The 21,967-nt window shown below is 41.6% G+C and overlaps 2 protein-coding genes across 8 annotated transcripts in view; both read left to right on the forward strand.

Annotated features, from left to right (window-relative positions):
* YWHAQ (tyrosine 3-monooxygenase/tryptophan 5-monooxygenase activation protein theta) overlaps window positions 1–3,196 on the forward strand; it is a 31,233-nt gene extending 28,037 nt beyond the window's left edge. For 3 of the 4 annotated variants that reach the window (XM_082425866.1, XM_082425867.1, XM_082425868.1), the window contains exons 5-6: window positions 432–527; window positions 2,116–3,196. In XM_082425866.1, coding sequence (XP_082281992.1) covers window positions 432–527; window positions 2,116–2,175 — 156 coding nt within the window. In that variant the 3' untranslated portion in view covers window positions 2,176–3,196. Of the gene's footprint in view, window positions 1–431; window positions 528–1,549; window positions 1,665–2,115 lie in introns of all 4 variants that reach the window. The other variant, XR_014253648.1, reaches the window with a different exon arrangement.
* A 16,691-nt stretch (window positions 3,197–19,887) lies between these two features.
* Window positions 19,888–21,967, forward strand: part of ADAM17 (ADAM metallopeptidase domain 17) — a 58,463-nt gene continuing 56,383 nt past the window's right edge. Inside the window, exon 1 of one of the 4 annotated variants that reach the window (XM_082425830.1) lies at window positions 19,888–21,664. In XM_082425830.1, the coding sequence (XP_082281956.1) occupies window positions 21,529–21,664 (136 nt within the window). In that variant the 5' untranslated portion in view covers window positions 19,888–21,528. Of the gene's footprint in view, window positions 21,888–21,967 lie in introns of all 4 variants that reach the window. The other 3 variants (XM_082425831.1, XM_082425834.1, XM_082425832.1) reach the window with 3 other exon arrangements.

The following is a 21,967-nucleotide window of genomic DNA, read 5'->3' on the forward strand; positions in this document are numbered from 1 at the left end:
GGTCAGAGTAATCAAAAAAGTATGAAAGAAATGTAAAGAATTGGAAAGTAATGCCTGCCAGGTTTGATCAGTAGAATCTCTGCATTCCTCAAAGTGTTTCAAAATGGAAGTGTTCAAAGGGGTTTTTGCAAATAAATACTAGTTCTTATTTGTAAAAAATAATATTGGGCATAGCTACCGTGCTGTCCGTCCTGTGAAAGAACTAAGAAATGCTTGTTTACTGATTAAGTACGTATAACTTTATAAGTTTTAGTCATCCTCAAAAATTCTTAAGCTGAGAATCCGAGGAAGTGATTTCATTCAGTTTTGTTTTAAGTGATAATAGAACATAAAGTGGATGTTCATCTATTTTATAAAAATGGTTTGCGGCTATAGAGCATCAGTTTGTGTCGATGTAAATATTGTTTACCGTGGATGTAAATATTTGTCAGGCTTTTGATGAGGCCATCGCAGAGCTGGATACACTGAATGAAGACTCATACAAAGACAGCACCCTCATCATGCAGTTGCTGAGAGACAACCTGACAGTGAGTGTTTCATTCTTCTAGCTTTGTTGCCTTTTCAGGAACAAAAGTGTTGATATTTTATTCGGGCTCCCTGTGTTTTGGGGCAGCTGTATTAGAGCTACACTTGCTCTTAGAAAATGAATATATAAAAATTACATAAAAATATTAAATACGTATTAGTATTTTGTATAGGACAACTGTTCTTTGTAGGCAGATTTTCAAGTTGAATAGGCATTTTATCAGACCTTCCTGAGAAAGTGCTAAGATTTTAGGAACTCATAATATTAACAGTATTGACTCTTTATTTCACTGGTATGAAGATGTTGATAAATTATGTTAATCTAGAGAGTTTGTCTTTTTTAATTTGTTTTTTCTTTTGTTTTTCTCCCTACCTCTTGTATAGACAGGGGATGGAGGAAAAAGTAATGGAGAAAAAAATACAGGTTGAGCTTTACTTAGCTTCTTTTGTAGGTTCAAGTAAATTGGATATGTCAAAATCTTAGACAAAATGTGGAAGAAATACACCTTTTAATATAAATGTAGTTCTCCCGCCCCCTCCCCTCCCCCACCCCCGTTTTGATGCTTCATCTTCTGCTAGATAAAAAAATTTTTAACATTAGCACCCTATCTGTTCAACTTTGCTGAACAGAGAAATTATGAAGACAGTTCATTCCCAGCCATTAGAAATCCCTCTGGTTGTGAGGTAACAATAGAAAAACGATCAGCATAAATAGCTTCTATAGAAGAAAAACAAACTGAGCAATTAACCTCTTTCCAGATGCACTGTGGAGCTTATCTTGTAACTAGTTCTGTTTTGTTTTCTCTCTCCCAGAGACAGTTCTTTGGGTATATTTGTTTTGTTTGTTTGTTTTTATTTTAGTATCTTAATAATGACTTAAAGGTTAAGACTTCAGCTCTGCTAAAATTGCCACTAGTGTCTTGGTGCTGGTCTAATAGAAATCCATTTTGTGAACTATTGTTATGCATAGGCAACAAATATTGACTATTCCCTTTTTCACTTCATTGTTCCATCCTAAAATTAGAGAGACTAACATCCTACCTAATTCAAGAACCGTATCTACATATCTTCATGCATACATGCTGCTTCCCTGTAACTTAACATCGTTCACTCCTGTTTAACTCTTTGCAGCATACAAAGTAAGCCTGCTTCTTTTTCTATATGATAGCCCTTCAGGTACTTGGCAATGGTGACTTTGACTATGGTCCCTGCCCAGCCCCAAAGAAAAATTTTTTTGGCCTTACTAATCTCATAAATTATATTTTAGTAGTGCTTTTAAAAAGAGCATTGGGCTGCCAGAAATTGAGAGAGCATTAAATTCTAAGGATGTTAGTTACCTTGTTTTTATCTGAGATTATAGTAAGCTTTGAAAACGTACTCAAATACTGTATATGTGTTTGTCATTTTGTAAATGCACAGTGAAAGGAATACAGGGGTACACTTTGGGAGGAGTTGATGAAATATAACTTCCAGTCTTAGTCATAATCTCTATTGTTTAATTTACTGCTCTAAGAATTACATTTTGATATTATAATAAGACTTGAAATAATTGATCTAGAAATAGTAACTTAATATGATTTTTTTTTCTAGTTATGGACATCAGACAGTGCAGGAGAAGAATGTGATGCGGCAGAAGGGGCAGAGAACTAAGTGCACACAGGGTGTCATCCTTCTTCCCCTCAAGAAACCTTTTTACTCATCTCCATTCCTTATTCCATTTGGATTTCCTATAGCAAAGAAACCCATTCATGTGTATGGAATCAACTGTTTATAGTCTTTTCACACTGCAGCTTTGGGAAAACTCCATTCCTTGATTTGTGTTTGTCTTGGCCTTCCTGGTGTGCAGTTACTGCTGTAGAAAAGTATTAATAGCTTCATTTCATATAAACATAAGTAACTTCCAAACACTTATGTAGAGGACTAAAGATGTATCTGGTATTTAAGTAATCTGAACCAGTTCTGCAAGTGACTGTGTTTTGTATTACTGTGAAGATATGAAAATGTAGTTAATTACAATTTAAAGAGTGTTCTACATAACTTCTTAATTTCTACATTCCCTCCCTTACTCTTCTTCGGGGATTTTCTTTCAGTAAGCAACTTTTCCATCCTCTTAATATATTCCTTTTTGGTAGGAATCCAGAAGTATTAGATTGAATGGAAAAGCATTTGACATTTTGAGGCTGGGGGTCACAAATTAAAATGCCTCCTGTATCATATATAATGGAGGTCTTGTGTATCTGTGACAACAGGGAGTTTCCTCATTCACTCTTCATTTGCTGCTGTTTAAGTTGACAACTTCCCTTCCCAATAAAAATTCACTTACACCTCCTGCCTTTGTAGTTCTGGTATTCACTTTACTATGTAATAGAAGTAGCATGTTGCTGCCAGAATACAAGCATTGCTTTTGGCAAATGAAAGTGCATGTCATTTCTTAATACACTAGAAAGGGGAAATAAAGTACACAAGTCCAAGTCTAAAACTTTAGTACTTTTCCATGCAGATTTGTGCACATGTGAGAGGGTGTCCAGTTTGTCTAGTGATTGTTAGAGAGTTGGACCACTATTGTATGTTGCTAATAATCATCGACTGTAGTCCCAAAAAAGCCTTGTGAAAATGTTATGCCCTATGTAACAGCAGAGTAACATAAAATAAAATTACATTTTATAAACCATTTACTATGGCTTTGTAACAATTACATACTCATATTTTAAGGGACAGGTGAATTTACTACTTCCTGAAGTTTATTGATAACTTCCCTTTTATCTCATGTAAAATGGGGTAGTGGTACCCATTTTTCTGCATTGTGATACACTTGTCTAGGGATGCCTGGACCTGTATAAAATTGGACTACATTTCTTAAGAGTTAGTGTTTTACCTTAGATCAGTTTTGTGGACCCTCTCTTCCTTAGATGTAAATGATATTAGTTAACCGTTAAATGAAATAAAGTGGACATTTTAAAACTAGAAAAGTTAAAATTATGTGATTGTGAGTGCTTTGGCTGGTGTTAGAATTACGTTTCAGTGGATATTCAAACAGAATGTCAGAGTTTGAGTACCTTGTTTTCAGATAATTCTCTTTGTAAACGCTCAGTTGTACCGTTGGTGAGTTCAGAATAATTTTGGTTTTATAATATTGCCATGGCTATTATACTAGCCTGTCTTAGTATTGGCCTGAGAATTTATTTTAAAGTCAGAAAATAATCTGAAAAATTAAGCTGTGTAGGATTATCCTTTTTCTCCTAAAAGTGTGACTATGAAACAAGGTTTTGTTTGCACTTGATTTGTTTTCTGAGGGGAAATGAAAAGACAGAATTGAATGGGACTTGCAGAAATTATCCATTTAAATAAGATTAATAGAACTTTGGCCTGCCAAAATGTAAATCAGTAAGACAGTGCTTTTTTTTTTTTTTTAATTTATTTATTTATTTATTTTCATATTTTATTTTTGGCTGTGTTGGGTCTTCGTTTCTGTGCGAGGGCTTTCTCTAGTTGCGGCGAGCGGGGGCCACTCTTCATCGCGGTGCGCGGGCCTCTTCACTATCGCGGCCTCTCTTGTTGCGGAGCACAGGCTCCAGATGCGCAGGCTCAGTAGTTGTGGCTCACGGGCCTACTCACTCCGCGGCATGTGGGATCTTCCCAGACCAGGGCTCGAACCCGTGTCCCCTGCATTGGCAGGCAGATTCTCAACCACTGCGCCCCCAGGGAAGCCCAAGACAGTGCTTTTTAAATAAAAATTTCAGTAAACATTGAAAGAACATTGTGAATTAGGAGAAAAAATTATCAGTCCTAACAAAGTTGTAAGTACTGAATAGAGTAATGACTACACTACTTTGGTGAGTTCTGAAAGTAGCCTTCTTTCTGAAAGAGCAGATTAGTCCCAGGTTATCTCCTTGCTGTAGGAGAGGTGAGCATCTTTAAAAGGAGGCCCAGCCTGTGGTATTATCTCTTTCTGACTCTCATTTTGGGGCCTCCTGTACTAGATGTAGAGGATATTTATAGAATACTGCTAAGAACTTAGTCGGGGTAGAGGGAGGGTTTAAACCCAGGTTTGAGCTTTCTAACTTTTATAACTACTTTCTGAGATAGTTTAGAAATTTTAAATGTTACACCTATTTTGAAGTTAGAACTTTTTAATTGGCAGTTTTCCCTTTAAAATGTCATTTAGGTTTTAATAACTGAAAATAACAGGAGGGTGGATTGCATCCTAACACTGATTATCCAAAATAGAAACATTAGGGATTTCTCTTCCAACATACAGTACATTCAGCCATGATTATTTGATACGAGATTGGGAAAGAACAGTACATTTTTTTGGACGGGATTGGTAGACTACAGTCATGTCTATAACTTTAAATATTTATCAGTAGAGACTATTAGTTTTTTAAAAATCATGAAAAACACTAGGAAGCCCATTTAAAGTGTGTAAAAATTCTAATAGAGTAAAGTATTTTGAGATCAGAATTCTAGTCACTTATCTTTAAGTGGACTGATTTTTTTGTTTTGTTTTTGTGGAGTTGAGCCAAACATTCAAAAATATTTGAGGGCCTATTTTAGGCACAAACATGTGACAATTTTTGTTAAATTATGAGCCTGAGTTTATTTGGACTGGTTATAGATAGGTGTCATCTGATATGTTTAGGAAGACTCACTTTAAACTGATTAAGACAGTTATGTTGTATGTTTTATTCTGCCGAATATCATCTTCCCTTGTGCAATTTGTATTTCATCAGCTTTGCAAGAGGAGAGTTACCATTGTATATCATATATATTACTATTGAATTTTGAGGCCATCACAATTAAGTACCAGTATAAACCACCTGCCACAATAATGTTTTTTTAACAGAAACCACTAATGTTTTTAAAAATTTATTTATTTATTTTTGGCTGCGTTGGGTCTTCGTTGCTGCGCGCGGGCTTTCTCTAGTTGTGACGAGCGGGGGCTACTCTTCGTTGCAGTGTGCAGGCTTCTCATTGCGGTGGCTTTTCTTGTTGCGGAGCACGGGCTCTAGGTGCGTGAGCATCAGTAGTTGTGGCTCACGGCTTTAGAGCACAGGCTCAGTAGTTGCGGCGCACGGGCTTAGTTGCTCTGGGGCATGTGGGATCTTCCCGGACCAGAGATTGAACCCATGACCCCTGCATTGGCAGGCGGATTCTCAACCACTGTGCCACCAGGGAAGTCCCCCACAATAACGTTTTTGACCCATTCAGCAGGTGCTTAAGAAATCTGTGGTATCAATACCGGAAGATGAGTCCCAGATCATCATGAAATTCGGTTCACAGCAGACTTGCCATTTACTGCTTAGCCACATTTCACTTACAAAAAGCCTTTAGACTTGATGCTTTAAAGGGAGAAATAATAAATAGTAAATAATAATAAATACCCAGGGGGAGAAGCTGGAGACTGAACCATCTTCAGTTTAAAATTAGAACACCTTGAGCATGTCCATAAATGGTCTGGCCCTTCTGTTTTAGTTACAGGGAACCAGCATTGATTGAATTCATTTTGGTGCCTGGTCATGTATTAGGCACACACATTCATAGTCAGTCATATTTAATCCTCTCAACTGCCCTGCCAAGTTAATTTCCTCTTGACTGATAGGACATCTGATCAGGAAAAAAATGAAGTTATGTGTCCAAAATTGTGTGTATTAAGCGGCAGACCTATAGTTTGAAATCAGATGCCAAAACCAAATTCATTTCTGTCACTGTTGCCAGCTGTGGGTGCTTCAGCTTGTTTACTATGGCTAGTAAATAGAATTTATTTTCTATCATATTTGGAGGGTTTGTTTTTTTAACTCTTCCTCCACTTACCCTTAACCTGTCCGTTTTGCCCTTGAGGAAAACCTTAAAAGCAGCTCAAGGAGTATTAGGACATGCTGGACCTAACCCATGGTTACGGAAGCAAATCCAAAAAAAATCAACTGACTTTCCCAAGGTCCCAGCTAATGTTTGACCTGAAACTAGACAAAATTAGACCAAAAAAACATGAAAATAGCTCCAGATTCTCAGTAATTCTCTACTGCCTAAGTTGAAAAGAATTTTCAATGAAAATTATTTGTTTCTGCCACTCAGACTTAGAAAATGAAGGCTTTAATTTACATTTCTCTAGTAGGTTTTTTTAAAAGGTGTTAGCCCTCTAATGATTTTCGGAAAGTAAGGAAATAATGTTCATTACCGAGCATTTGTCAAATTTATGGTTCAGATATGTTCCTCGTGTCGTATGTTTCACACTGAAGGACCTTGTATTGTCAGTGTTAATCGTATACTCATGCTTCAGTATAGTGTGATAAGGCCATCGGCCAGGGTTCTAGCCCAAGCGCCCCACTGGTAGCTGCATGTGATCTTGGGCCACCATATCGGGGGCCTGACTTACCCATCTTCACAGGTTCTGTTTGTAAGCATCTTCACAAATAAAACGCAGCTTCATAAAATTTTTGAGGTAGATTTTTCTCCTGATTCATGAATGAGAAAACTGAGGCACAGAAGCTAATGACGTGTCCTAGGACTTGGGTCCTCATAGCTAAGTGAGTGGCGGTATCAGGATTCAAACCTGGGTAATCTACTTGGAAGTTGGTACTCTTGCTGCTGTGCTATGTTGCCTTTTTTTGGAGATTAAAGCAGTGACGGATCAGTGCTTCTTTAAAATTTCATCATGACCGATTAGTGGATAGTGGAAACCTAATGGGTCACAGCCAGCTCTTTTATAATAGAAGTATATGGCATGGGAATTCCCTGGCGGTCCAATGGTTAGGACTCGGTGCTTTCACTGCTGGGGCCCGGGTTCAGTCCCTGGTCGGGGAACTAAGATCCCGCAAGCCGCACGGCGTGGCCAAAAAAAAAAAAAAAATGGCATGTTAATAGGGGTAATAGTTTGTGAAATCATTTTCACTTTATGTGAACAGTGGGTTGTGATGTAAAATTGATTTCAAATGAGTTTAAGAGCCATTTGTTCTAGATGGTCTTAGAGGTTTCTTTGCAGTTCATGTCCTAGGACTGTTAAGTTCATAATTTCACTGTTGCGAATAGTATCAGAGTTTTTCATGGTGACATTGTTGGGTCCCTTCCACTTACAGCATTGTGTTAATGGCAACACTTTCTACTTTAGAATGTGCTGAGCAGTGAGTCCCTTAATGCCCTTCAGAAAAAAAGGAGACTCCGTCTTTTGAGGGCAATACTTTTATTCCACATTGCTTGAAGGATTATGTGAAGATTAATTCTTGTATCTTTTCGTTGTACTCAGACACTGTTTTCTGCAGCATATCACAGCCTTGGCCTAAGACCATCAAGGAAGTACTTAAACCCTAGAAGCATGGCAGAGTTAGGATTTACTCAGCTAGCAAAGAGGATTATTAAGGGCTTTCATGAGATATGAATTACTAAGTGGGTTTGAAACTGGGTTGAGTCCCAAGTAAAAATCAGTACAATAGGCCTTACTACTCTAGGCTCCTAAATTCTCTTATTTGAGCTGGAATACAGCTCTTTGAGGAGTGGAGTATCTGAGGTTCTTACCCAAATGCCTATCAAAATAGTTGTATTACTGTAATTTGAACTAAAGATTTAGGAATTTCGTTGCTAATTTAGACAAATGAAATTATATACTGTAGACTTATTTGTTTGAGATGAGATTTATTTGCCTATATACAAAAATCACCATTTTTCTTTCTGTGACAGCAGATGACATTGTTGAACACTAGAAAAGGTCTGCTTAAAGTCAATTAAAATTTAACTTAGAGTGCAGCCTGGTTTTCTTTCCACTACGGAAATGTAGGGGAGCTAAACCCACTTAATGAGGCTCAGGTTAACCTCATTTCTGAGGACATATGTGTGTGTGTGTATACTAGAAGTTGGCATTTATTGAAAAAAATTCCTGCCACTCACTCATCTTAGGAGCGCCACTCCACAGCATCTGACTTGAATAACTCTGGACCCTGAAGGAAACCAGACTACTTGTTTTTTTGTTTTCTGCTGGCGTCACCATGTTTTTTGCCCATTTGGAATTAGTGCTCAGCACTCTCTCCATCCTAGAGCCGTGGGTCTTCAGACACGGCCCTGCATTTCAGCCATTCTCCTTAACAGGTGGTGTTCTTTCAGCTATTCTGGAACTTAGAACCTTGGAGCGTTCAGTGGAAAGATTTCTGACGATTTCTGAAGATTTCTGAAGACTATTGTGTCCTGAGACTGGGGCAACACCACTACTTTGGAGCTAGGAGCATAAATGGGACAAGATTACTTGTCTATTCCTACAGCTGCGTGATGTGAGAGACATGTGACCTAGCGGAAAAAGATCTAGCTTACACGATCATTTCGTTCATTCACTTACTTGTTAAATATATTGAGTGCCTGTTAAGAGCCAAGGACTCATACTGGGTACTAGAACTTGCAGCTTTGCCACTTTTTTAGTTGTAGGCCTAATCTCTCTCAGCTTCAGTTTTCTTACCTATGAAAGAGACACCTGCCCGGCCTGTGAGCCAATATGTGAAAGCATTTCCAGGTGTAAATGGGTTGTGAGATACACATATGTGGAATACTCAGTGAGTAGCAGGACAGCCTAATTTCAGAATTGGAATGTTCTAATAAAGTGAAACCAGTCTTGTGGAAGAGAAAACCGACCACACTTGGAGCAGACCTATTGTCCTAGATTTTCAAGGGCATAGTAGACACAAAAAGAAAATGACCAAAAAAAAAAAAAAAAAAAAAGTGTAACTTGGTTGGGAATGCAAAGTTAAAAAAAAAAACTTAAGCAGTGGTTTTGCTTCTAATTAGCATTCGCTGATGGAGCAGATGGGGAAAGGTCATTCTGTTGACATAAGAAAAAAATCAAGACCCAGAGAACAAGTACCAAGAGGAAATGCCTTTGTTTCCCAAGAGGTAACTTCAGTAAGTGATTGGTGGTGCCACGAGGTCATAATTATCAAACGTTAGCGTGCATCGTGATCACCTGGAGGGTTCGCTAAAGCATTCTGATTCAGTAGGCTTGAGGTAGGGCCCATAGATAATGTGCATTTCTAACAACTTCCCAGGCGACACTGATGCTAATGATCGGGGACTTGGTACAGTACTTAGGGAACCGCTGCTTTAAGGAAGCATCAACAAGGCCAAAGTAAAGATCAGGTGATTTTCACAGCAGGGGAGGAAAAATAAGTCAGTTAAATGATTCTGAATCTAGCAGCACACTGTTGAGATTTGTGCCCACCTGAGGCTAATGACTGAGAGGGCCTACCTGTCAGCAACTGAAATTGATTGGGTTGATTATGCAGAAGAGTACAGGAGGCTTTGGTTCACTCTGCCTCGACTCTCAGTCATGCCCATGTTAGTGGTTCTGTATTTAAAGTAAAAATAGGGGATTCCCTGGTGGTCCAGGGGTTAGGACTCTGTGCTCTCAGTGCCAAGGGCCCAGGTTTGATCCCTGTTCAGGGAATTTAAATCCCACAAGCCATGCAGTGTGGCCAAAAAAAAAAAAAGGAAGAATAAAATACAGTTATACTCTAACACTGAACAAGCAGATTTCGTGATTTGACAAGATGCCGTGGAGGTGAGTTAGAACTGATCCTTAAAGTCTTAGGTAAGGAGAATCCATCTGGCTGGTGGATATGAGGTTAGAAGTCCGCATTCAGTATTGATGGGAGATCAGTGTTGGGAGATTGGCCTAAAGCTTGAGGCAGGAAGCCAGGGATGTATCTCAACAGTGGGCGGGAGGCCCAGAAACTTGCTAGGGCACCATGTGAGCTGACTAATGGCTCTATGGGTCACCAGGGTCAAACCAGAGGCCCAATATTCCTGTTACAAGGTAGAGCACTTGAGTTCCTTCTGTTCTTATTCATCAATCCTAAATTGTTGGTTCAAGGCAAAATAAAATGCAAATGAGCTTTCTCTCTTAAAGATAAGCTAGAGGGCCTTCCCTGGTGGCGCAGTGGTTAAGAATCCACCTGCCAGTGCAGGGGGACATGGGTTCGAGCCCTGGTCTGGGAAGATCCCACATGCCGCGGAGCAACTAAGCCCGTGCGCCACAACTACTGAGCCCGCGCGCCCTACAGCCGGTGCTCCACAACAAGAGAAGCCACCGCAGCGAGAAGCCCGCACACCACAACAAAGAATGGGCCCCGCTCGCAGCCACTAGAGAAAGCCCGCGCGCCGCAACAAAGACCCAACGCAGACAGAAAAATAAATAAGTGATGAAAATTCCTCATTGCTCTGGTCAGATAGTACTTCTTAGATAGAAACGAGTATACTAGTCTCTTTCTCCTTAGTTCTTTACAGGCTAAACTATTGGGTTGGCCAAAAAGTTCATTTGAGTTTTTCTGTATGTTGTTACAGAAAAACCCAGATAAATTTTTGGCCAACCCAGTAGAATAAGAGGTTGCAAACCCAAATTAGGCTGCCCTCCCTGTCTTTCCCTTCTTAAGAAGACCCTCAAGGGCAAATATCCCTGTACCTCTCCAGGAGCTAAGAGCTTTTAACTGTAAAAAGAGCACTGTACCCTCTCATTCTCTCCAAATAGATGTCTCACTCTTGAATTTTGCATTCTGTGCTCAACTTGTGTACCCTGTTATGGAGGCATTGGAGGTGACAACTGGTGAAGACGGGCCTTCCAGCTCTTCTCTTTGTGTATATTCTGCTGGGTGGATGGTCCTGTTACTACCAACTGTTGGATTGCACACTCATTCGTCAGATGACAGTCAGAAACTAGCCGGTCTCAGCCAGGGCCCATTTTCAGGAGTTGTCTAAAGAGTTACCACCGTTTAAGCAACAAAGCCATGGACTGGAGATCTGAGTCCTGGCCTGTCATTCCTGCTATTAACTTGCTGTGGGACTTTGGGAAAATCAATGAACTTCTTTCTGTAAACTTCGGGAAGGCCTAGGGATTCTATGAAGATGGTTCAGGAGTACTTCAAACCCAATGCTCTCCTTTGATCTATTTTATACATGAAGTTTCTGCAAAAGATTTCTTTTGGAGCTAGAGCGCTACAGCTAAAAACAATAACAACCAAAAAAAGACTTGAAGACATCACCAAACTGGATGACACACACATTCCCTTGTTTATTTAAAATTCACATCTTTGACACTAACTGGAGTTTTTAATGGATGTCTACTTTGAAATTATTTCCAGAACAAGGCAGAATGTCAATAAATCTACAGTGCTCACTTCAGCAGCACATATACTAAAATTGGAACGATGCAGAGAAGATTAGCATGGCCCCTGCGCAAGGATGACACGCAAATTCATGAAGCATTCTGTATTTTTGAGAGGGGGAAGGGTAAGCTGGGACGAAGTGGGAGAGTGGTATGGACATATATACACTACCAAATGTAAAATAGATAGCTAGTGGGAAGCAGCCGCATAGCACAGGGAGATCAGCTCAGTGCTTTGTGACCACCTAGAGGGGTGGGATAGGGAGGGTGGGAGGGAGCCGCAAGAGGGAGGAGATATGGGGATATATGTATAGCTGATTCACTTTGTTATACAGCAGAAACTAACACATCATTGTAAAGCAATTATACTCCAATAAAGATGTTAAAGAAAAATCATTACATAACCAGATAGTTGTAGTGATGAAATATCGAGGGCTGTACACGATACTAAAAATAAGCCAGCGTTGTAATTCTGCATCGACTTATTTGTCTGATCTGTACTGCTGCAGAGTAAGCCAGTAAATAAATGGTAATGTCCCCCCAGGCAACTCTGTTACGTTCAGGCTCTTCAGTGTGACTGGTCCCTCAGAAGCAGAGCACAGGACGGCACAGTGGCCACGCAGATCAGTTAGGGAACCTCCGCTCTGGAGAGAGGCACCACTGGACAGGGAGTTCTCCCTGATTTTCATGCATAATCTGAACAGTGTGGAAGCAAGAGTGCTTCTTTCTGTTGTCTAGATTTTAAGATGTTTTTATAAGTAGACCTCATTGATTGGGATCCTAGACCCTGACCTCTTAGCTCCCTGCAGGGATGTCATGGTCAGCTTGGAGACCACCCACTGCCCAACTCTGAGAACACCATTCGCATCAACTACAATGTGAGTGTTGTCCCCTTAAGGAGTCTGCAGACACCCCACACCTGATTGTACCTCCTTTTCCTAAGCCACAATGTGGGTAAACAATACGCTTTTATAGAAGAAGGACAAGCTCATACCTAATCAGCTAGGACTCTCTAAGCCTAAATTTGCCTATTTGTGTAATAAATTTTTATTGAGCACCAACCCCCTCTGGCCCCAAGCCAACATCCCTCTGGAAAATTAACTGGCTATTTCAAAGGCATAAAAAGCACTCCACTAAGAACCTAACACTTTTCTTTCAGGACCTGTCTACCCATGGCTTTGCTTCTCTTTCAATCTCCTGCTGTCTGATCTCTTGATCACCTTATAATTCACAAGATGCTCTCTGTCAGTGGGCAGGACAGGGGGAGAGAAGAGAGGGAAAGGAAGCCAGGCACGCAGCTACTTGATAGTAGCTTTGGCAAGTAAGCAAGGAGGTTAAATTGCTGGGTTAGGTCAAAAATGTGGGAGTTAACTTGTGGATTTTATTGTTCACCCTCAAGCAAGAATAAACTAGAATTTGCCAAAAAGCAGAGAGTGAATCATTCAAGACTATTAACCAGTTATTTTATTTTCTGGGGACAGATTCATGAAATAAGGTTCCTTGAATGGAGTCAGTCCCCATGCCCTATAACAAGTTTTCTCCAAACAGTGCATCAGCTCAGGATGAGAAGAGCTTTCCCCCAACTAAGAACAGAAACAAAGAGCTTGGGGAGGGAGGAGCTTGAGTCCATACCTACCATGACCTGGCCTCAAGAATTCTTGGAGAAAATGGGAACAGCCGAAGAATAATGATCAAGTCATGAGAGCTTTCATATTAAAAATTAGAATTAGGCAGAGAGGAGTAAAATAAAATGTAAATTTATTCTCTTCCCTGCTGGCGACCCTCTGGGTAGACTGGCTTTGAAAGACCAAATGTATGCATAATGTATAGTTTTTCTGTTTTTTTCTTTCATCATTCAGTTGCCCCAACAAATTGCTTTAAAATGCTACAGTTATTTCCCTACATCTCTACCAGATAAAGACCAGCCTCTCTCATTTAACCCTATGAGGTAGGTACTTTTAATTCCCTATTTTAAACATAAGGCTAGGAGAGTTTCAGTGATGTGTCAGACAGATGGTAGATTGTTCACATCCAGGCTGTTTGGCTCCAAAGTCCACGCCCTTAGCTTCTAAGCCATAATGAAATCCTCAAAGAACAAAGCAGAATTGAGTGGTGAAAAGTATAAATTATGGAATAACAAAGGATGAGACCTGGGTCCTGAACCAGATAACATTAGTCCTGTCCCCTCTCTGGGGAGGGCTATCATGGTTGGAAATGACATAGTACTTGGAAGAACCTGGGGTAATATTGACTATGATGTTGAAACTTATCAAATCTACACGGAAGCTTCTCTGAGTTGGGCTTGCATTAGGGGGTTGCCTGATTCTCAGGGTTTAGGACATGCTTTGTGTCCAATAAAAAAAAAAAAGTCTCCTACAAGTCTATTGGTTAACAGGTCTCTGCCTACTCTTTATCAGTTACCATGGGATCTTCAAAAGGCGACAACTACTACAAAATTGTGAAGGAGACCTGGAACCCACAAAGTCTCTTAAGATGGCCACTGAAGGATAGGTAGGTTTTTTGATAGCTAGTAATATGTTCTGGGCAAGAGGAATTTCAGAAGAAAAGGTAGAAGGGGAGGAAATCTCAGGGTGTGTTCCATGAACATGTATTAGTTTCTTAGGGCTGCTAAAACAAATGATCACAAACTAGGTGGCTTAAAACAAGAGAATTTTAATTAATTAATTTATTTTTTGCTGCATCATGGGGCTTTCGAGGTTAGTTCCCCAACCAGGGATCAAACCCGGGCCCCCTGCAGTGGAAGTGCTAGTCCTAACCACTGGACCACCAGGGAATTCCCCAAACAAGAGAAATTTATTCTCTCACAGATCTGTAGGCTAGAAATCCAAAATCAAGGTGTCAGCAGAGCCTTTTTCCCTCTGAAGGCTCTCAGGAATAATCCTTCTTTGCTTCTTCTTGGCTTCTGGTGGTCATGAGCAGCCGTTGGTTTTCCTTGGCTTGTGGCTGCATCACTCCAACTTCTGCCCATGTCATCACATGGTGTTCTCCCTATGTGTGTATCTGTGTCACTTCTCCTCATAAGGACACTGGTCATTGGATTTAGGGCCCACCCTAATCCAGTAGGACCTCACCTTAGCTTGATAGCTTGATTATATCTACAAGGACTTTATTTCCTAATATGATCACATTCATAAATACAGGGGGTTAGGACTTGAACATATCTTTTTTATGGGACACAGTTCCACCCATTACAAGCATTAAATTGTCTAATTTGTTTGGCTAATGAGAATAGCCTTCTGCACAGGACTATGTTACTTGCTGTGGAAGGTAGCATAGTCCTTGCCTCAGGAACTTATGCTCTCGTGGAGAAAAACAAAATAGCAGGAGTAGACAACAATGCGGGACAAAACGGAGGTTAGACTCTAAAAGAAGCAAGAAACATGCCACGAGGAAGAGACATTTAGCCAGTGTTATCCAAGACAAGAAGAGATGTTGGTGGAGAAAAAACCAGAAGCAAGAAAGTCACTTCAGAGGCTGTTAGACTAGTACAGAGGAGAGATAAGTGAGGGATTGAGCTGGACAGTTTCCTTCAACACCAATTAAGCATATTAACTGGTGCTTCTCTACAGAGTAAAATATTTAGGAATAGTTTTATATGTCCTAAAGCGTAAAAAGTCAACGTGACTAAATGCAGTATGGTATCCTGGGTTGACTCCTGGAACAGAGACTGTGCAGTCCTATTAGTGGTTATCAAGGGCCAGGAAAAGAGGGTAATGGAGAATGACTGCTTAATGTGTATGGGGTTTCCTTTTGGGGTGATTAAAACCTTCTGGAACTAGATAGTGGTGATGATTGTACAACACTGTGAATGTACTGCATGTCACTAATGATAAATTTTATGTTACGTGTATTTTGTCACAATTTTTTAAAGACTACAAAAAGGCACATACTTTTAAAAATTGTGAAATCTGATGTTATTTTTTTAGTTTTGACAAACATACCTTGATTATGTAAGATATTAACATTAGGGGAAGCTGGGAGTATATGGGAACTCTGTACTATCTTGCAACTTTCCTGTACATCTAAAATTATTCCAAAATGAAAATTTTATTTTAAAAAATTAATAGGAAAAAATGCATGACACCAGTTATTTTTAGGCCAATACACATTGTATGTGTTTTTGTGTTTCTATGTACCTTTCATCTTTTAGGATATAAGTCCTTTGAGATCAAAGGTATGATGTGGGTCTCTTTGGTATTACTTTATTTCTAGCCTTATTGAGGTATAATTGACAAAAAAAATGTGTGTGTGTGTATATATATATATATATATATATATATATATATATAAATATATTTAATTGTGTATATTTAAGGTATACAATGTGTTGATGTTATATACCTATTCACCGTGAGATGGTTATCACAATCAAGCTAGTTAACACATCCATAGTTACCATTTTTGTGTGTGTGGTGAGAACACTTAAGAAATACTGTCTGGGACTTCCCTGGTGGCACAGTGGTTAGGAATCCGCCTGCCAATGCAGGGGACACGGGTTCAAGCCCTGGTCCAGGAAGATCCCACATGCCGCGGAGCAACTAGGCCCGTGAGCCACAGCTACTGAGCCTGCGCTCTAGAGCCCACGAGCCACAACTAATGAAGCCCGCACGCCTAGAGCCCGTGCTCCACAACAAGAGAAGCCAGTGCAATGAGAAGCTCACGCACAGCAATGAAGACCCAACGCAACCAAAATTAATTAATTAATTAATTAATTAAAAAAAAGAAATACTGTCTGAGCAAAGTTCAAGTATACAAAACAGTGTTCTTAACTATAGTCACCATAGTGTGCATTAGATCCGCACATTTTAACTGAAAGTTTGTACCTTTGACCAATATCTCCCCATTCCCACCCCTCCCACCTCCAGATTCTGTCAACCACTGTTCTACTCTGCTTCTTTGAGTTTAACCTTTTTAAGATTCTACGTGTAAGTGAGATCATACTGTATTTACCTTTTTGTGTCTGACTTATTTAGCATAATGTCCTTCAGGTTCATCCATGTTGTTGCAAATGGCAAGATGCCCTTCCTTTTTACAGCTGAGTAATCTCCCATTGTATGTACACACCACATCTTCTCTATCCACTTATCTGCCAGTGGGACACTTCGGTTGTTTCCACATCTTGGCTCTTGTGAATAACACTGCAGTGAACATGGGAGTGCAGTTATCTCTTTGAGATTCTGATTTCATTCACTTTGGAGGTATTATTTTTAAAATGCTAGTAGAATTACCAGATTTTAAACATTCAACAACTGAGTTCTGTTTTTCTAAACAGGATGAAATAGAACAGGTTTTCATTTAAGGCCTCTGGCCACTGCAGAACTGGAGAGTAATTGGCGATTGCTTCCTTTCTGGGGCCTGTCAACCCAAGAGTAATGACTTCTGGCCATTTCAGACCTGAGGTAATTTCAAACCAGCACAAGTTTCCATTTTTTTCTCTTTATCCAATCTATTCTCTGTGTTCAGTTATTCCTGTGGTTCAATTACTCTGAGATCTCTAGGGAGAGAGAAAGGGATTTAAGAAGGAAAAGAACACAGCTTCATGTTTTGTATGGCATACATTATATAGGAGATACGCTACCTCTGCTCACAACAGACAGATTAGCCGCTGCAAATATTGATAATTCTGTGATAAAGAAAGGATGCCTGATAAGAAAGGGACATAAAAAAGTGTGTGTGTGTGTGTGTGTGTGTGTGTGTGTGAGAGAGAGAGAGAGAGAGAAAGAAATAGTTACTAAAATTTTAGAAATGAACCTTCTTGAAATAACATTTTGAATGAAATGGCTGGTTTCCTTCTCTTTTTGAACTTGAGGGGAAATACTATTCCAGTTTCAAGAGGGCTGGGGGTTTTTTGCCTAGTAAAAAATTCCCGAAGAATCATCTGTTTATCAGTGAGGATCCTCACATATTCTGCTTTGCTCCGTCTGTGATGTATTTTTCATTTTTCTTTCTAAAAGGATCTGAAATACATTAAAATTTCTGAACTAAAATCCTGGAAACTATAGCTCTTGGTACATGACTTTGTATATAGTCATATTCCAGTAAAAGCAGTCTATCGTCTAATGGAGATTTGTGGATTGACTCATACTTTTTAAGTTTTTTATTGAATTTGTTACAATATTGCTTCTTCTGTTTTATGTTTTGGTTTTTTGGCCACAAGGCATGTGGGATCTTAGCTCCCCAACCAGAGATCGAACCTGCACCCCCTGCATTGGAAGTCTTAACCACTGGACCATCAGGGACGTTCCGACTCATACTTTTTATTTTTTATAAATTTATTTATTTATTTATTTTTGGCTGTGTTGGGTCTTCGTTTCTGTGCGAGGGCTTTCTCTAGTTGTGGCAAGTGGGGGCCACTCTTCATCGCGGTGCGCGGGCCTCTCAGTATCGTGGCCTCTGTTGTTGCGGAGCACAGGCTCCAGACGCGCAGGCTCAGCAGTTGTGGCTTACGGGCCTAGTTGCTCCGCGGCATGTGGGATCTTCCCAGACCAGGGTTCGAACCCGTGTCCCCTGCATTGGCAGGCAGATTCTCAACTACTGCGCCACCAGGGAAGCCCCTCATACTTTTTGAAATGCTAACTTCACATAGATTTGTTTACTGGCAAAAAAGGATACAGATGTAGGACTAATTAGCATTTTAGAAATAGAGTGATGAAGAATCTATACATCTATAAGGACTGGTGTGATTGGTATAGGACAAATAGTGGCTAATAAGAGAAACAGAGCTGGGATGACAGAAGAAAAATCCCCCAAACTCAGCCAGAACTAGACAGCCATGTCTCTGACCATTTAGATGAAAGGTCTTACCAATGCGTATGTGGATCTGCTAGTTAACTCCAGAACCATATGTGGCAACAGGTGTTTAATGATTGTAAATATTTTACTCTTACATTCACTTGCAGTAAGTAAACTGTAAGTAATTCATTCTATAGCCTGGGATCAGCAAATCTCAAGTAATCTTTTACTTATCTTTATTAAATCCTAAATTAAAAGAACCACTTTTGTTGTTAAGGAGAGGAACCAGGATCCAGTTAACTTGTTCATGTGTTTTTCAAACAGACAATAGTGGCTGTGTAACAAATTACCCTTAATTTAGGAGCTTGAAATAACCAGTATTTATTATCTCCCAGTTTCTGATGGTCAAAAATCAGGGTATGGCTTGGGTGGGCAGTTCTGGCTCAGGGTCTCTCCTGAGGCTGCAGTCAAGCTGTTGGATTGGGGGACTGCATTTGTCTTAAAGGTTGCCTAGGGCTGGAGGATTCACTTCCAAGCTCAGGCATATAGTCTTTGGCAGGTCTCAGTTACTTGCTGGCTGTGGGCTGGTGACCTCTCTTCCTATGAACCACTCCATAGTCTTCCTGAATGTTCTCATGACACAGAAGCTGGCTGTGCCTAGTGAGTGATCCAAGAGAGAGCAAGCAAGTAAGAGAACACCTGAGATGGAAGACACAGTCTCTTACAACCTAACCTTGGAAGTGAAATACCATCACTTCCTCTATGCGCTATTGGCCACAGAGACCAACCTTGGACCAGTGTGGAAGGGGATGGACTCTACAAGGGAGTTAATATCAGGAAGCAGGGATCACAGGGGGACATCGGGGAGGCTGGCTACCACAGTGGCTATCAAATCTGTCAGGTATTTATATTCCATTGGGTACATTTAAACCTAAGAGTTTTAATTTTGAATGTCAGTGTTGGGACTTCCCTGGTGGTGCAGTGCTTAAGAATCCCCCTGCCAATGTAGGGGACATGGGTTCGAGCCCTGGTCCGGGAAGATCCCACATGCCGCGGAGCAACTAAGCCCGTGCACTGCAACTACTGAGCCTGCGCTCTAGAGTCCGGGAGCCACAACTACTGAAGCCCGTGCGCCTAGAGCCTGTGCTCCACAACAAGAGAAGCCACCGCAATGAGAAGCCCGCGCACCACAGGAAGAGTAGCCCCCACTCACTGCAACTAGAAACAGTCTGCGCGCAGCAATGAAGACCCAACGCAGCCAAAAATAAATAAAATTAAAAATAAACAAATAAATGTCAGTGTTTACATTATGCTGGAAATTTCATCCTTTGCAACTACTTACATTTATGATGAAAAATGTTAACTGTATATAGGGAGTACGTATTTTAAAAAAATTCTTTTGGGGATAAGAGTATAAAAGTTTGAAGACAGCTGGCTCAGACTACTAGTTCTATCCAATGTGTCCCTCTTATTATGTTCCTCTGGCTCTTTATCTCCCCCACGTGGTGCTCTTATATCTTAAAGGCATGGACAACTTATAAATGAAAGATGATAAACCTCAAACTGGAAATCATACTTTGGGTCCTGATTTGTGAATGGGAAAAATTACTTGAAACCTTGACTGCCTCTGAAAATCTAGGACTTCTGGATATGAATAAGCAAATGAATCAGGAACTTTACTTTTTTAAAATGGCCTTTATTAAACAGATAGTGAAGGGCCGTCTATGAGCAAGGTACTGTAGAAGAGCTGTGGGTGGATCACAGAAAGATAGGATCTACTAGAGGTATAAGCTGGAGCGCATGGTGTCTGGGTGCTCAGAAAATAAGATGATATTCTCACTGTACAGAAAAAACTGTCCACAACTGTCACGTGTTTTATGGGATACACCTTTTAAAAATTATGTACAATTTGCAGAGGTGAACCTCTGCTTACTTTTTGATTAGGTATGCCATCAATGTATATGTTTAATGAAGGCATTTTATACCTCAGATGAACACAACAGGTTCAGTTAAGCCCAAAATGCACAAAACCAGTAACTCTGGATAATAACTGTTGGGAAAAGATGCTGAGATTTTTACTGAGGCATGCCACAGTGAACCTAAATTCAAACCATAGTTTGAGTATTTTATTAGGAGTAGCCGTAAAACTTGACCAGACGGGACTAATATTCTATTCCTAACAATTTGCGATTTCATAATGGAGACAAGGCTGTCCCACTCACTCACTCTTAAGTGGGAAATGTGTTCTGTCGTACTTGCATAAACTTTAGTTGAACCAAAATAGCAATTCCCGTCCAACGTTATTAGAATGTTTTATTCAGTACCATAAACACTCACTAGAGCTAAAATTATGCAAAGGATTGCAAAACAAACACAAACTGTCTTGGCAAATTTCCAGTCTAAGCTAAAGTGACCAAGCACAGGGTTGAGTTTCAAGAAGTTGGCTGGACCTCTCTAGAACCTGTACGGGCAGACGAGGAGGTAGGTTTAGGATTTATTTTCTGGAAGTGCTTGCAGACCCTCTACCTACAGCGGGGCCAACGGGAAAATGGGCATCAAGGAAGCGCCTGTTTATTTCCCTCCACAAAGCCTCTTCCGTTACAACGGACGGAGGCCTGAGACGCCCGGGTGGTGCGACGCTGGGCCCCGAAAGCCAAGCTGCACCCCATCTGCGACTAGGAGGCTGGTCTCGCAGAAGCTGGCGCATGGACGCGGGGCCTCCTGCTCCCGGGAGCCCGTCCTTCGTCCCAGGCACTTCGCTGCTGGGTCATCACCCCGAGCCCACCGGCCCGGCGCTCCTCCTCGTCCACTCTGGACCCCACGGTGGTTTCCACAGCTAGCTAGTAAAAAGGGTAACAGGGATCCTATCCAGACGTGGGTCGGACCGAGGCGAGGGAGGTGGCCGGGCGCGCCTTTGAGGGCCTACTCGCGAGCTCCCGCCTCCCTCGCGGCGGTCACCCGGGGACAGAGGCGTGGCCCGAGTGGGTCGAGTCAGGACGCCGCGGGCCGCGTCAGAGGCGGCGCCGGCCGAGCCCCGGCGGGACGCAAGGGGGCGGGCGGAGGGGCGGCAAGATGGCGGCGCGCCGGCGCGGGGCCGGCGGTAGCGAGGGCCTCCCGGCATGCCGCGCGGCGCCCGGCTGTGGGCGGTGCGGGGGTCGGCGGCGGCCGGAAGCAGGCTGAGCCAGCCTCTCCGAGCGCTGCCTGCGCTTCCGGGAACCTGGAGCCGGGCTCTAGAGTTTTCCGGTAGGCGGCGCGGTAAGAGTAAGAGGCTGCAGGCGCCGGGCCGGGCGGATCCCCTCCTCTCCCAATGTGAGCGGCGTCCTGAGCCCCCGTCAGGCGAAGGCTGCCCAGAGTGGTGGAGCCGCTGGCCGGGCCGGGAACATGAGGCAGTGTGTCTTCTTCCTGAGCAGCTTGGTTCCTTTCGTGCTGGCGCCGCGACCGCCGGACGAGCCGGGCTTCGGCTCCCCCCAGCGACTCGGTAAAGACCCTGCGGACCTGGCTTCGGCCGGCACCGGGTGCCTGGAGCGCGCAGCTTTCGGGGAAGGGCAGGGGAGCAGC

This window comes from Balaenoptera physalus (genome assembly GCF_965194825.1).
Source record: "Balaenoptera physalus genome assembly, chromosome: 15".
In the NCBI taxonomy this organism is placed as follows: domain Eukaryota; kingdom Metazoa; phylum Chordata; class Mammalia; order Artiodactyla; family Balaenopteridae; genus Balaenoptera; species Balaenoptera physalus.